Below are 14806 nucleotides of genomic sequence, written 5' to 3'. Positions count from 1 at the left end.
TTTGGGGGTTGCTACGACACCCCTGTGTCACTGCACGGAGGGTGCTGTGTAACAAATGTGGATAAAGATGGTTCCTATGGAGGTGAGAGAAACCCCATAGACATTAAACACACAAATAGCCTCGAACAAACATAGCAAAAAAATGTCTAAGAGTGGGAAAAAGAGTCTCACTCTTAGCAGGAGAAAAAAACAAACCCTTCAAATCCAGCAAAGCCGCTGGGGGACTCTATAGGTAAGGGAAATTAGCCATAGAATGAGAATTCTCCCTCACACCTAGTTGCCACGAAAACCTTGTTTCATGGTTGTGAATATCTGTTAAACAATGTGAGGGTCAGAGATGTATGGTTGTCTTATTTGTCACATCTTGTCTAGTTTTGTGAGTATTTATTTGATGGATGCTGGTATTATTAAACAGCCTACATAATTATTTCAATGATATATGTTTTTAGAGTAGTTCTTTACATACAAGTAGACAGGTTTTGGAATCTATTTAAGTAGCACAATTTATTAAAGATTGGTAATGTTTGACTGGGAGCCCTTAGTGTTTGGATTAGTAATATACCCGGCTACACAACTAGTAATCTTAGTCTTGGTTCTTGTCTCTCTGGGTATATGCATGTTTATACTTTGACACTATATAGTGCTATTACTTTGTAGTCGTGTAGCCCTGTGTTGACTCTCTCCTGAGCGTTGTTTCCATCGCTTTGCTTCTTTCTCTCTTTTAGCTTCTGGCACTCTGTTGTGAACCTTGACGACTTTACACATCAGCTGGCCACTTGTCAAGTCCCTGGGGTTCAACATCGACAGACGCCTAGCGTTGTGACAGCACAAAGAAAGGAAGACACAAACGTCTTGGCACCAACATTCTCTCTTGTGGACAATCATGCCCTTCATCCCAGAAAACATCTTCAGAAATGCTGTCCAATTTTTTAAAAATATTACTTTCATGCTGCAACATTTTCTTGTCCAGTAGTGATCCTCCCACGTTTTTTCTTTTGCAGGTTTCACTGTATTTTGGTTACTTTCTCATGCAATGAATTTAGAAATTAACGGATTGTGACGCTATGTGAGGATTTTCCTTAAATATGTGAGTGACAATATTCTAACATGAGCATCTGTCATATATTAGCTCAGCCTTCTAATGGACGCTTGCAATTGAGGCGTCTTTTTAGCAACATTGTAACTTAGGCAAGCTTTGCATGCCACTGCTTGCCATTATTAATGTTGAGCCCAATATCCATACTTTGTGGGACAATTTTAGGGTACATCTCTAACAAATTGCACAATGAAAATGTTTAGATTGGAGAACCTTTATGGAACTTTAAAAAAAAAAAAAGAATATTTTTATGTTGGGAAATAATGGGCAAACTTACAGATGTGTAGTTTCTGGTTGGGTTAGACAGAGAGGTCCATATGCTTTATGTGCTTGCTTGGATGGACTCCTTTCTTTCTCTCTCCCTGGTTATGGTGGGCTTCTGATGGGTTGATTCTGTGGAAATTGTGGTTTCTTGTTTCAGCTTTCTATGCTTTTCTTTTGACTGTCAAGGTGTTCAATCATTGTTTTTTGGGGGGGGTAAAAGATGCTGTTTGTGAGGCTGACTACTAAATAGGCAGGGTGTGTATTTCTCCAGTTTAACTGCCCAGTTGGTGGAGGGAAAGATACCCTTCTCCTTCTAGAAACTGGTAATAAAGAAGGGATTTCAGGCATCACCTACTGCCATAGTGAGAGTGAGTCTGGGGAACGCTGCAATGGCACTTACAGGGTCTTGACACTAGGTAACAGGTAACATCGTAACTTTGAACCCCCGTTTCTGACTATAGTGTGTAGACAGAGTGCACTGGGACATTGTTAGGACATTACTCCATCACACTACTGAGCCATTTGGTTGACCAAATCTTAGCATTTAGATACTGGCAAACTTGGAGGCTCTGGGGTTCCACTAGCAAATGTCTCAGGTCAATGTACAGAACACATCTAGTTATCGTTTTGAGATATAACGATATCCAGTGTGATAGTGTCCGGCCCTGTAACTCTTCTGCACAGCTACCATCCCAGGAACATGGCCTAGATTGCCTCCATTGAACAAAGTCCAGCTATCAGGCTACATGTGTCTTCTGTCACATCCTTCAATCTAGCCCAGTGTGCCATTTGCTTAACCTAAATGGGGCCCTACTCAAGCGTCTGTATCATGCACACCTTGCAATGATCTTTCTCGCTCTAGGAAACTAAACGAGACTTACCTAAGCGATATGCAGAACGAACATTTCAAAAATAGTAAAAGGATACTGACATGATGACTAATGATGAATAGATGAAAGGCATGATAAATATTAACTTTTTTGAACATCAAGAAAGGTTCGGATCTCATTTATCCACCAGTTTAGTATTTGGTTCTACACTTTTCAACAAAATGTTAACACAATCTTCTGGCAGATGGCGTGAGCACCATTTTCATTAGCTGTGCTTGTTTTTAGACAGAAAAGGGGAAAGCGCTCCAGATGTTTAATTCCAGAGTTGTTTTGAAGTTCTCTCAATACAGGCATCAATCTAAGAAAAACAAAGCAAAATGCCTCTAACAATTAAGTATCATGGCAGAATTGAATTAACTTTAAAGAACGTGTAACACCATTAGATTAAGGGAAACCATTCTCACTTTTTAAAAGAATGTTTAACTTCGCAATTTATTCTAAATAATGCACCATGCTTCCCTGCTCTAGTGAAAATCGAAAGAATCTCGTGCCATATTTTTGTCGAAGTCTTTAGACGTGTTGTCTCGCTGTTGATTGCTTTTTTGAAAAATGTGCTTTTTTGTTTGAATAAAGTAGTATTTTAGAACCAGTTCTAAGGTACCATATTTTGTCATGGTATGTAATAGCTAAAACGTGAATTCGGAAACTTGACACTTGAAAACATGACACTTGCCCTCCACTAATACAATCCATATTCTGACATAACTGTTAATATCACTTAATGTTAGACATAGCCCTGTGATAAAGTAGAGGCTTATGTTGTAAATCAGAAAAAAAGGGGTGTAGTTCTGCAGAAATCTTATGTGGGCCTCTGCTTTGTTAGTAACTACACACATGTCTTACTATTGAAAATGTCCTTAAAGTCATTTAAGTTCACAAGAGGCATTTTATTTTATGGTACAGCTCGATATCATGCAAAGCAGAACTGACCATAAATATTTTCATGCGTTTTGTAAGCACGTCACCTACATTAAAGATGAATTCTGTTGCAGAAGAATCGTAGAACTGAAATGAGGGGAGCCTTTAAGCTCACGGGTTGCTTGAGGGAAAGAAAGGTTTTTTAACTATTTTGCAAACGCCACATAGTTTGCTGCTTCTGTTGTAGAAGTGTGGAAAAACATTGTAACGGGAAGCGTTCTGTGCTCAGAAAAACCCACCTGGTGGTTTTGAGATTATCGTTGAAGTGGGAATGATCATTATCATATAATGTTAGCACTTAATTGTTTAAGACCCAGGGTGTTCCAACTCCAGGCTCGTGGGCTGGGTGACTGACAGGATTTTAGGATATCCCTCATCAATATTCATGAAAATAATGTTGATACATTAAGAAACATTGCATTCAAATTTATCTCATGAATATTAATTAATGGTATCCTAAAAACCTGTCAGGATTCAGCCCTGGAAGCCTGCAGTTGGATAACCCTGGTTTAAGTGAAAAGTGGAGGAACCAATCCTTTCAGTATGATATCTAAGAGTTTTGAGGGAGCAAACATAAACCCACTATGAACAATACATAAACTAACTTTACCTGGCCTATCATACATAGATTTAGCACTGAATCTCTTTCTATGTGGTTAGTCATGTTGTCAAGTGAGCATTTTCTAGAGCCTGCCCAGCTTGAGTATAGGGAGGGCGTCTGATTTGTTTTCTACAACAATAGTTATTAAAAGAAAATAAATGGTTATTTTTACCAACATTGAAAGTGATCTCTTATTATAATAGTGCAGAGGTTAATGTCGAAGTAAAACTTCTATAACTTCGAGTGTATATTTTAGTCATAAGCAAACTGTTACACTTTTCTTTTACAGAGCCAAGCATGTTTCAAAACCTAGAATTACCATGTTAAAGGTATTCGAGTATAGTACACCTCTATTACACTCTTTGAAGTGTCAAATAACAGTAGTCAGTGTTCCAGCATAGAACAAAAGATCATGTAGGGAACATAATAATGACCACAGATATGTATATTTGCCCAACATGTCCAGAATGCACATTCAGCGTGATGCCCTTTTTATATTTCATAACATCCCCCTAACTTTAAAATATATGCAACATTGAACCATACACACCAATTCAGACTGTCCCATGAGTTGGGTGTGAGGATAAACACGCTGTGACATCGGTCCGTATTTTTGGGGTCAAAGGGCAGTTCAAAGATAATGTTTCCTTACCAAAGGCATAATTGGACCAAGGCCTCAGGGTAAGTATGGGTACTCACATAGGAAGTTCCCATAGTAGAACAGACATCCTAAAATAATGTAATAGTTTCACCTCCTCAACAGTTTTGATTTAATATTTTAAAACCGAAATATTGAGGCAGAGAATGTAAGATGACATTTGTATTATGCTAAAATAGAGATCAAAACTTATCTTTGCATAATTAATACATTCCAGAGACCAGTCTCTAAGGACTTCCAAGACATGGGCGTTGCCCCTGAGCTATCCTCTCGGCCCTGCATATTAGAAAACAGGCAAGCTAGGACACCTTTTCAAGATAAATGATATGTTTGAGATGAAATCTATGGTGCGACAGATATTGTGATGTCACTGAACATTTTTATAGTGTGGGAATTGTTAAATAAGCCGTTATTAAAACCAATTCATACAATATATATCGCTATATTTAAATGTGAGGTAGTGTTTTAAGGCACCTTACAGATAACACCTATAGATAATACGTTCACAGCAATGGTATTTGGAGTTTTCACTTTAAGGTGGAAATATCTGAATATTACCATACCACAGTGAAAACCGTACTTCCTTCCATGCTATGAAGTAAATGTTAGTGCTTTGCAGTACAGAGTGCTGGCCCCTGTGAATGGAAGATCATATTTCAAACAATGAAATTATTCTTTTTCCGGGGAGGGCCGCCTGTGGTTGATAGATGTGATTCTGTTTCTTGTTCGAGACAGGGCAAATCAAGCCTCGTGATTATTACTGTGTTTAGGGTGTTCGACCGAGAGGTTAGGGGAGCCTAAGAGGATGCATACACTTTTGTATTCCTACAAGAATACTGAGTGTTGTAACTAACATCACTGCATGCCATATTTCTGAAATTCAAAAAATACCCCCGTTTCAGATTTTTGTAAAATTTAGAAATGCATGTCATCCTTCCCTTGAGGAATGGAAATGCATAAGGGACAGAAGTCATTTACAGTGCTACTGTCCCATGATGGGAAATGCACAGAAATGTCAATAATTAAACATTTGTGTTTTTTTTTTTTCTCAAAGGGGCTAGGTATCTTCTCCTGTAAATGTTTGTCCCTATGGTGGAAGGTATGTAGTAGCGTATCCCTTCACTGCCTGATTGAAATATGTTTTGCAAGCTAAGAGGGGAGAACAATGTGGAGCTCAAGATCCTCCTCTTCAAGGAATGGTTCTTCCCTACTTGAGACTGGGTGATCTGATCCACAAAGTTTTCTCCCCTGGTTGCTTGTTGATCATTGTATTTATTTTAATTTTTGTAAAGCGCCACTCGCCCAAGGGCCTCGGAGCGCACATGAAAGACAAACAAGAGAATGCACAGAAACAGGTGGCATAAAGAGAACGGGTGAATCAATGCTTAGTCAAGTGGATAATTGAAAAGCAGAGTCTTGAGTCTTGTTTTAAACTCCTTTGTGGACTGCATTTTACTAAGGTCATGGGCGAAAGAGTTCCAGATAAGCGAAGCCTGGATATCGACCCTTGTGCCAACGAATCTGGACAATCGAAATCTAGACTGGATCCGTCTAGCTTGCTCCTAATACCTGAGAGTGCGTAAAGACTGATAAGTCCTCAAGCGCTCCATCAGGCATGTTGGAGCCTCATGATTAACACATTTATGTGTCAAGGTCAGTATCTTGTGAGCGACGCAATGTTTTACAGGTAGCCAGTGCAACTCTCTCCTTGCATTAGTAATATTGGCACAACTTGATAGTCCCAGTATTGCACGAACTGCCCCATTTTGGGTCACCTGAAGAGCTTAAAGGTTGAATTGGGAGGTGCCAGCCAGGAGGCTGTTGCAGTAATCCAACTGCAAGTTGACATGGGTGGCTGCCAAAAAGGAGATGTTTTGGTATGAAAGAAAAGGGTGAATGCAGTTAACCATGTTGTTTATGAGACCGCACGAGACACAAACCTGGGCGACATGCTGTGTCATTGTCAACTCGGCATCTAAGATAAAGCCCAAGGTCTTCACACTCTTTGCTAGCAAAATGGGATTGCCAGCGACTATGAAACTTTTATACTCAAGTTTTTTAAGGATGCGACTGGAGGCGACAATTCAGAGCTCAGTCTTCTCAGCATTAAGGGCCAAGGAATTGGTGACCATCCAAGCCTGGATTGCGGAGTGAATGGCATTGATGGCAAAAGTGTCTTGTGAGTGGGTACCTGTGAGCTGGAGTATGACTTGGGTATCGTCAGCATAGTTGGTATAGAGGACACCCAGGTCGTCAAGAACCCACAGAAAGGGCAGGATGCAGATATTGAAAAGGGTAGGCGAGAGACAGAAGCCCCGGGGAACGCTGAAGGAGATGGGTGGCATCAGTGATGGCGATTCTGGCCATGCGGAGCCCCAGGAAAGATGCCACCCATTTAGTTGTTAACCCAGAACAGCCCATCTGTGTTTCCAACCTGGTTACCAATAGGGCATGAATAGGGCATGGTCAACCAGGTCAAAAGTGGCCGACAGGATGTCATACATCGATATTCCCTATGGAGAAAATGGAAGATACACAAATATTTTCATTTATTTCCCTTCCAACATGAAAACCCATAGGCCCATTCCTTCCATTCAAGTCCCCCGGTCTAGTTGTTTCCAAAATAACTGCCATGCCTCCACCTTTAAATTCCACTCAACACTCATTTGACGTCAAGTTACTTTCTATCAGACTGCTTTCAAGACTTTCAAGCTGCCTGAAGCCTTGTCAGAGTAAGAGCTCATGCTTTCCTTTTTTCCATCCGATCCCTTCCAACCTCCCTTTGCCTTTCTCTCCCTTCTGTATATTCCATGGAGTCACTCGAATTCCCCCGGGTTATCCTTACAGTCTTTTTTAGAATCGGCATCCGCCATGTTGCCTTTAAAACATACAGCATTTGCCTCTTTGACATTGCAGTATACGGCATTCACCACTTTGCCTTTGCAGTATACAGCATTCGCCTCATTGCCTTTGCAGTATTAGGATATTAGATTACGACTCACGCTGCAATCTAAAATCTGCAGCAGCAGAAGCTGACATCTTCTTCAACCCAATACTGGACACGCGTTCTAGAACGTGACGAGAGTCTATCAATTCCTTATTGATATAGTGAATGTTGATATTTTTGAGCGGAACGAACTTCAAAGAACTCTTTTTCTTTGTTCTTTACGCTGAGGACTTCCGAATCAGTAAACTTTCCTGTTCTTGCTGGTCTTACGTGCATTTCAACCACAGAACTGCTTCCTGCTCAACTCGTGCATCACCCTGCATAACAATTATGCAACTCGTGCATCACCCAGCACTACAATACAGAACTCGTGGATCACACTGCACTACAACTACAAGCAAACTGTTGATCAAAAACTCCTACCTGTGCAACTCATGCACCATTCCAAAGAGTGGAAACATTCTAACTTGGTAAGCACACTTTTCATAAAGTTTCCCTGAACTGTAGTGGTTATTCGTGACTATTTCCACTTCTGTTCACATTGCCTGTTCTAAACTCCCCTTCCCTACTCGTTTCTATCCCTACAGGGGAGCTATGCTGGAAAACTGAACTTCCACAGAAGACCTAATTCTTCATTTCCTGGATTGAACCCTGAGATACCATTGATATGCTTCTGGGAGTTCATCTCGGATCACCTATCTTCTCCTAATTGGACGGGTTTTCTTCCCCATGAGGGTTTCCCCGGCTTTAGCCATTACCCGTCCCCTCAATTCAGGGCTAAGGGTGGATCTAGGAAAGCTCCCCAATACTTCTCATTGTATCTACCTTCCATCAGGTAAGGGTTCAGTGAACCAAACTAAAAGTTTAATGTTATACATTAATACTGTGTTAATACAGTCATAACACAGGTCTAGAAACATCATTAGAGCGGGATGGCCCTGATCCACAATGCTGGAGGGATTGGTTTTTTAATCAAGCATGGCGGTCGCTGTGCCATGCCTAGCTCTGAATCATGACTGCCAGAGCCCTAGCAGGTTATTACCTTAAAGGAATTTTTGAAATTGCTGACAATTGCCCACCCTTCCCTGTTGTTTGATCCTCCCTCCCTTGTTTTTCTGCTGCCTATCCTTGTTCATCCCCCTTTAATTGTAAAGCACACTGTTCCTTCCGGAAGTTAGGTCCGCCCTCAGCAAATTCTCTATTAATAATACTAATAATAATGGTGGATTTTTGAAATGTGGAGGTAATCATATTACTCGTACTGAGTGAGGTAAGTAAGCAGGAAGCATTCCGAATAGTGCTTGCATGTATTATTACCACTCCACTAATGACAATCCCCCAAGCATAGTCTGTTCAATAGTCATAGCCACAAGGGTCATTATTTTATGAAAGCTCTTACCACCTACTGTAATCATAAGTAAAGGAGATACATGTCGATGTAACCTGTAATCAGATTGACTTGCACTCACATTATCTATTTATCAATCTCCTCAAGTAAACACCACACATAAATAAGCAAATAAATAAATAGGAACATTTTACATAGAATACCCTCCAGTCTCAGTGAGAAAGTTTAATGTTGTGGTTTCTAACATTGTCAGGCATCTGCAATTAAACTTTGGCTGACTTTAATCAAGAGGGTTGGTGACTACAAGAGTGTCAGTGATAAAGTGTAGTTGAGCACCTTTCACACGTGAAAGGAACTCCGTAAATTGAAGGAATTGGAGTATCTGGCCTATTTGGAGCTCATCACTATGTTTCTTTAGTTACAAAATAAAGGTTTTCAGCCAACCAGAGAATCACTATGTTTCTTTAGTTACAAAATAAAGGTTTTCACCCAACAGAGTAATAAAAAAAAAGTACAAAACTGTTTGATTTTGTTTATATTCATAAAGTTATGACCAACAAGACACTATTAATCTTAACATCCTCTGACTTCTATACGTGTTACCAAGTCAATATTAACAGACTTTTGTTCAAATATTTAGATATAATTCTGGGTAGAATCTGTCTGATGAACTCACTGTTTATGGCAATTTCCTGTGCAAATTAGCCCAGGGAGTTAGGATAAGTGCTTGCAAAGAAGTATACATCATAGCATTTTGAAGCAGAGGTGCAGATAGCAGAGTGGTGAAACTACATGTTGGTAGGGATGAGGCTCAGCCCTACATCCCTACCAATATGTCTTCACACGTTATTTTTCCCGTGGTTTTGCTATGGGAACCTGTTAGGTAAAGCAGGGGCAAAGTGGATATGTGGAATACCAAACAAATTAGCATGGGCTAGAAATTATGTTATTGAATTTTGCTAAGGATTTATCAGTTTTTTACTTAAGATTGTCTCTCTATGAGAAAGAGGGCAGACGCAGATGAGGGTCCCTTGCTCAGTTTCCCATGGTGAAGCAAGATAATGGCCTGGAGTGCCAAAGATGTCTGGTGTTGCTTGTTTTTCCATGAAAGGGGACATGATCAGCAGTTCTGGCTCATTGGTGGCAGGAAGAAAACTGGTTTACATAGGCTTGGTCCCATTATGTAAAAGTGCAGATGGGCTAAAAAGCAATGGTGTAGATCATTGCTCAAATCGCTGACAATGGTTGTGATTCATGCAAACCTTTCAACTATCAATTTTTTTTAGTTGAACTATCCTTTTCACTATCATTAAACCTATGAAGCAGCATACGTGCTGTCATTGTATACAATAATGAGTAACTGAACAATTGTGTATTTTTCTTCATTCAAGCTGGCAGTATTCAGTGATCAATTATGAAATTAAGTTTCTGAAAATGTTATCAATAAACAAATGGTATCCAACTTAGGTGGAAACCGTTGCTGCCAATAATGTGGGGTGTTAGCACTTGTACACAATGCTTGCTCACCAATAACAGATTGAACCACTCTTCGGCTCTTGACGTAACAGCAATCCAGTTGCTGCTCAGTAGGCTGAGTTTGTCATCCACGAGGCTCTCCTTTCCTCCAAGAACTGCTCTTAGACCTTCCCCCAGCTCTGTGACATTTTTTAGCTGTTGCTGACGTTTTTCTATCTCTTTCTGTGTAGTCTGTAAAACAAAACATAAAACAAGTTTTACTACTGCGTGTGTTCTTTGAGGTCTCTAGAAAGTTACAATAATAGTTTGGCGCACATACAGTGAATCTTTGACGAAGGGGTGGTGCTCAATAAAGTCTGACATGAATTAGACCATCAAGTTGACAAACATGCTCGGGTTTCAGAAATAGCAACAACTATTTATTTTATCTGAATTGATGATTTACTATGCGCCTTTCTCCGGAGAACACATAGGGTTTTAAGGGGAGCACATAGGTGAAGTGATCGCAGGACTATTGTATACAGGACTAGGGAAACAGGGCATTAGAAAATCATTCTCTGCTGATTGTGGTGAATGGAAGATCTGGCAATCATTTGTTTTGGCTATTCTGTGACACTGAAGTGCTGCCTATACGCATAATCTATTGCCAGCGGAAGTGAAGACATGGGAGAGATGAGGAGTGAAGAGAAATCGGCAGACTTTTGAAGTTGTTTGATTACTTACCCATCTCAACTGACTCTACACAGCCATGCTATTCCAAATGGCCATTCCAACCCACTACCCGCCCTCTCCAACCAAAACACATCCCCTGAAATCTCTCAAACTCTAGTTATGTGCATAGCAGCTACAAACCAGCTCCGAATGTAATAAAACTACCTTAACAAAGCTTTCTTTCAACTTTTTGATTTCTAAGCAGTACATGGGCCCTTGAACTGAATTCTGGTTAAAAGCCAGCATTGCCAAAGCCAAATGTTTTAACTCACTTATAGGCAATACATAGGTATTTTCCACGCACTTTCATAATTTGCCCAGGATTCCATTATTACCACCTTATGCCAGCTAGTACCATTATGGTAGTGCATGGAAAGTGTGAATCACATGCCTGCAACAAGGCCAAAACTGTTAGCTTTGCCAATGCTTGCTTTTATAACCATCCTAGAGTTAAGTTGAATAGAGACATATCATTTTCTATGATGTGTACGCTTCCAATTGCTTGATTGAACAGGGTGGTTTTAAGTGTGGTTTTCTGCAGACCCTAGGTGGAAATGGTATCAGGAAGCTGGTTCATTAGATCATGAAGATCTTGTTTCAGCTGGCTCTCTATTTGTTCTAGGACAATGCAAAGGGCTGTCCCCAGTACACATAAGAGTAGCAATGGATTGTACAATGATCTTCAGGTCCTTCCACTCTTTAAGTAGGTTTACCTGGCACATTTGCTACATGTGCATCCTATCTGGTTGTCTTACACAATAGTTGAAATTACTAATTACCTTGGTGATCTTGAGTCTGGCCTTTTGATTGTATATGGCTGGATCTTTTTCTCTTCCTTTTTAGACTGATGGTTGCTAACAAGCTTTATAATGAAAGTCAATCAGGCTCTAGAAGTCTGTGAAAATCAGGTCACATGTTTGCCCTGATGGTCTTCACCTTCCCAACTCTGTCTGAGGATAAAACGTATCATTCCTACAACTCAAAGGGTGGGAACCATGAGGACCTTTGGGGTGTTTCCAGATGTCAAAGAGTGCCCACATGATTAATACATCATTTGTTTCCCCATCTACATTTGCTTGTTTCCTTAGGAAGCCTTTGAAAGTTTTCTTGAACCTTTCAACCAACTGCAGTAGGTCAAAATCAGGAGATGGGCAAGGTGTCACTGTAAATGACTTGCTTTTAATTTTCCAAAAGAAATCTGAGCTGTCCCTATGTCAAAGTTTCTTGGCCCTTCTCTATAAAGGAAACATCCAAAGGGTGCTTGTCAGGATGTCTTTACAAGCCACGGAAGTCTCCTATCCAAAATCCTATACTAACCTGAGCTCTGCCTCTACCACTATTAAAAAAACACATAATCCAACAAAAGATAGACTAAGGCACTTGGCCCTGGCAATTTAATAGTGGCTTGTTTCTGACCCCTACCCTTGTATGTCTTTCTGTTTTTCTAAACAGTTCTATTATGTCCACAAAATGTCTCCGGTCCTCTTCTCTCCCTTTTGTGACTGTCTGGTCTGTGTACTTCCGTGAGGGTATACCTGGTACTCTTTACTTAGAATGTTCTGGGATGTCTTGCCTTTGAGGCAGCTCTTGGCTTTCACACCACCCTGGGTATTGGTTTCTCTTACCCAGCGTTGGCGTATTGTTTCACTCACCCCGCCATCTGTATAGTTCATTGCTTTCTTCACCCACCTTGGGAAATGGTTTTGTCCACCCCTCCATGGGGTATGGTTTCTTGAACACCTTTCTTGCAGTATGGTTTCTTTGACCTTGATTTGGTGTTTTGGTTTCTCTCACCCTGCCTTGGGGTCTGGTTTGTTGCACCTTGCTTTGGGGTCTGGTTTCTCTCACCCCACCATCTGTATAGTTTTCTTCACTCCGCCTTAGGGTACTGCTTTGCCTTGGGGTCTGGTTGGACCGTGAATCCCCTCCTTCAGCTTCCCAGAGGCACCACGTATGCATTGTCTCATTGCACTGCTCTTCTGGGGAATCAGGGAGTGCAGCCAAGGCATTGCGTTTCCTTCACATTTTCTTGTTTCTTCACTTCAGGCAGAGCTTACGCCTATTTCTTGCTGGCCTTCTGTGTGTCTTTGCTACTCCTGCCTTGGCACACCTATTCTCTCGAGGCTTGTGCCCTATGCAATTTCTTTCAATATGGCATTCCCGGATCCTCATCAGGCAGAGCTGGCAGCCATGAGAGTGCTTGGTGGCACCCAGGTCTGCCATGCTTGGCCTATGCTCTCCTCTTCCTGTCACACCTCCCAGAAGGGGGTTCCACATGTCTCCAGCTCTGTGGATATCTCTGTCCTTTTTCCAAAGTTGATTGTCTATTTATTCCTCTCTTAGGCTTAGGGGTGAGACCTCCCACAAGTCTTTCATTCCTGGCAGATCCTGTGCACACAGAGGTTCAGAAATTATATCAACCATATTTTAGGAGGTTTCAAGTTATCATAAATAATAAATCTCATGTAGCCAACAAACATATTGGAATCTTTCAAATTGCTAGCAGTGACAAATCCAGGAAATGTGTTCCCTCTCTTCAAGAGAGAGCCAACACATTTGGGACTCGGGAGGTGATCCATCTCAGATTAACACTCCCTAGGGGACAGGGCAAGTGGGTTCCCACTGGGGGATAAACTTCCCTGTGGGGCAGGCAATTCCTAACTAGGGCTAAGCTTTAGCCTCCCTTATGCCAGGGCTCTCATAGTTGTGTTGGTTACATGGGAGTCAATGTGCTTAATCACTTACTCTTTCTCACTCTGATGGCTTGTATGGTTTCTGACCCTTTGCAGGCACCATCTCCTGTGCGAGGAGTGCATCTACCTGGCAGAGCACTACACAAAGAGCAGAGATTTGAAGTTTCTCCTGGGAGCCGGTGGAGGGTGGAAAGACAAAATGAGATCCCAGGGCATGGTAAAAGAAAACAGAGCCCAGAGTGGACTAAAAGAGACCTGACCCTGAGAGGGGGTGTGAAACCTAAGACCCTAGGTTGGAGTTAAAGAAACAAGAGCGCAAAGTGGGCTAGAAGAGTTTTGAGCCCAAAAGGGGGTGTGAAGCCTGAGACCATAGGCCGGGGCAGGAACCAAGGTGGTCCCAGAAAGGGGCAACAGAGTCCATGGTCATCAAGCGGGAAGGACAGACATCTGCCAACTGCTTTACCTGACCTGTGCATCCGGCAGGAAGCCCTAAAGACATTTGCTGAGAACTTTTCTGGAACTGTCTGTTTGGTGATGAGCCCTTTATTGGGGAATTTCTTTGAATTGGGCATCAAGTGAGAAGCCACCTTCTAATGTAGACATATTCAGGTGCGCTCATAAAACAGCCACTCTTGCATCATTTGGGGTAAATTATCCTTTTGATACGTGTTTGTTTAAATTAGGCTTTTTGGTTTATAGTGGAATGGACAGGAATCAGGCTAAGTTAAGGCCTCCTGATGTGCACCTTTCTGGACTCTTTATTTTCCTTAAGTGTAGGGCTTAGAAACGTAGGGATAGAATATTGTTTTGTTGTTGTGCTCAAATAAAATCACACTTCAAAAAAATGTTATCTTGTTGGTCTCTTGTTCTGATTTACCACGAGAATCACTAATACTGCTTTCAATGGACCTCCAGTTGTCTAGTGAGGAGGTCACCCCAATGGGATTCCACTTGCCGTATCTCCTCGGTGGTATTAAGCTTAGCAGGCTCACCTCCCTAGTCCCAAAAGGTGTGACTCCCTGTTGGGAAGAGGGGAAGAATTCCTAGGATTCGTGCCACAACTCATCTGTTTGTGGTGGTACATGGAGTTATGTAATATCTTTATTCCAACCAGCTATTTAATTTCACTCAATAACTTCAACCTAAAAGCACTGCCCTGCGCCATGAAGATTTGTTCTGGGAGCCAACCTATGAAAAGAATGGC

At 41.3% G+C, this 14806-nt stretch overlaps 1 protein-coding gene across 9 annotated transcripts in view; it reads right to left on the bottom strand.

Moving 5' to 3' along the window:
• The window catches only part of DMD (dystrophin), a 7616828-nt gene that overhangs the window by 4541877 nt on the left and 3060145 nt on the right, over positions 1-14806 (bottom strand). For all 9 annotated transcript variants that reach the window (XM_069639082.1, XM_069639084.1, XM_069639079.1 and 6 more), the window contains one exon: positions 10250-10429. In XM_069639082.1, coding sequence (XP_069495183.1) covers positions 10250-10429 — 180 coding nt within the window. The remainder of the gene's footprint in view (positions 1-10249; positions 10430-14806) is intronic.

This window comes from Ambystoma mexicanum, chromosome 7q (assembly GCF_040938575.1).
Source record: "Ambystoma mexicanum isolate Mex_15411 chromosome 7q, UKY_AmexF1_1, whole genome shotgun sequence".
NCBI classification, from domain to species: domain Eukaryota; kingdom Metazoa; phylum Chordata; class Amphibia; order Caudata; family Ambystomatidae; genus Ambystoma; species Ambystoma mexicanum.
This window is presented reverse-complemented; position numbering and strand designations above follow the sequence as displayed.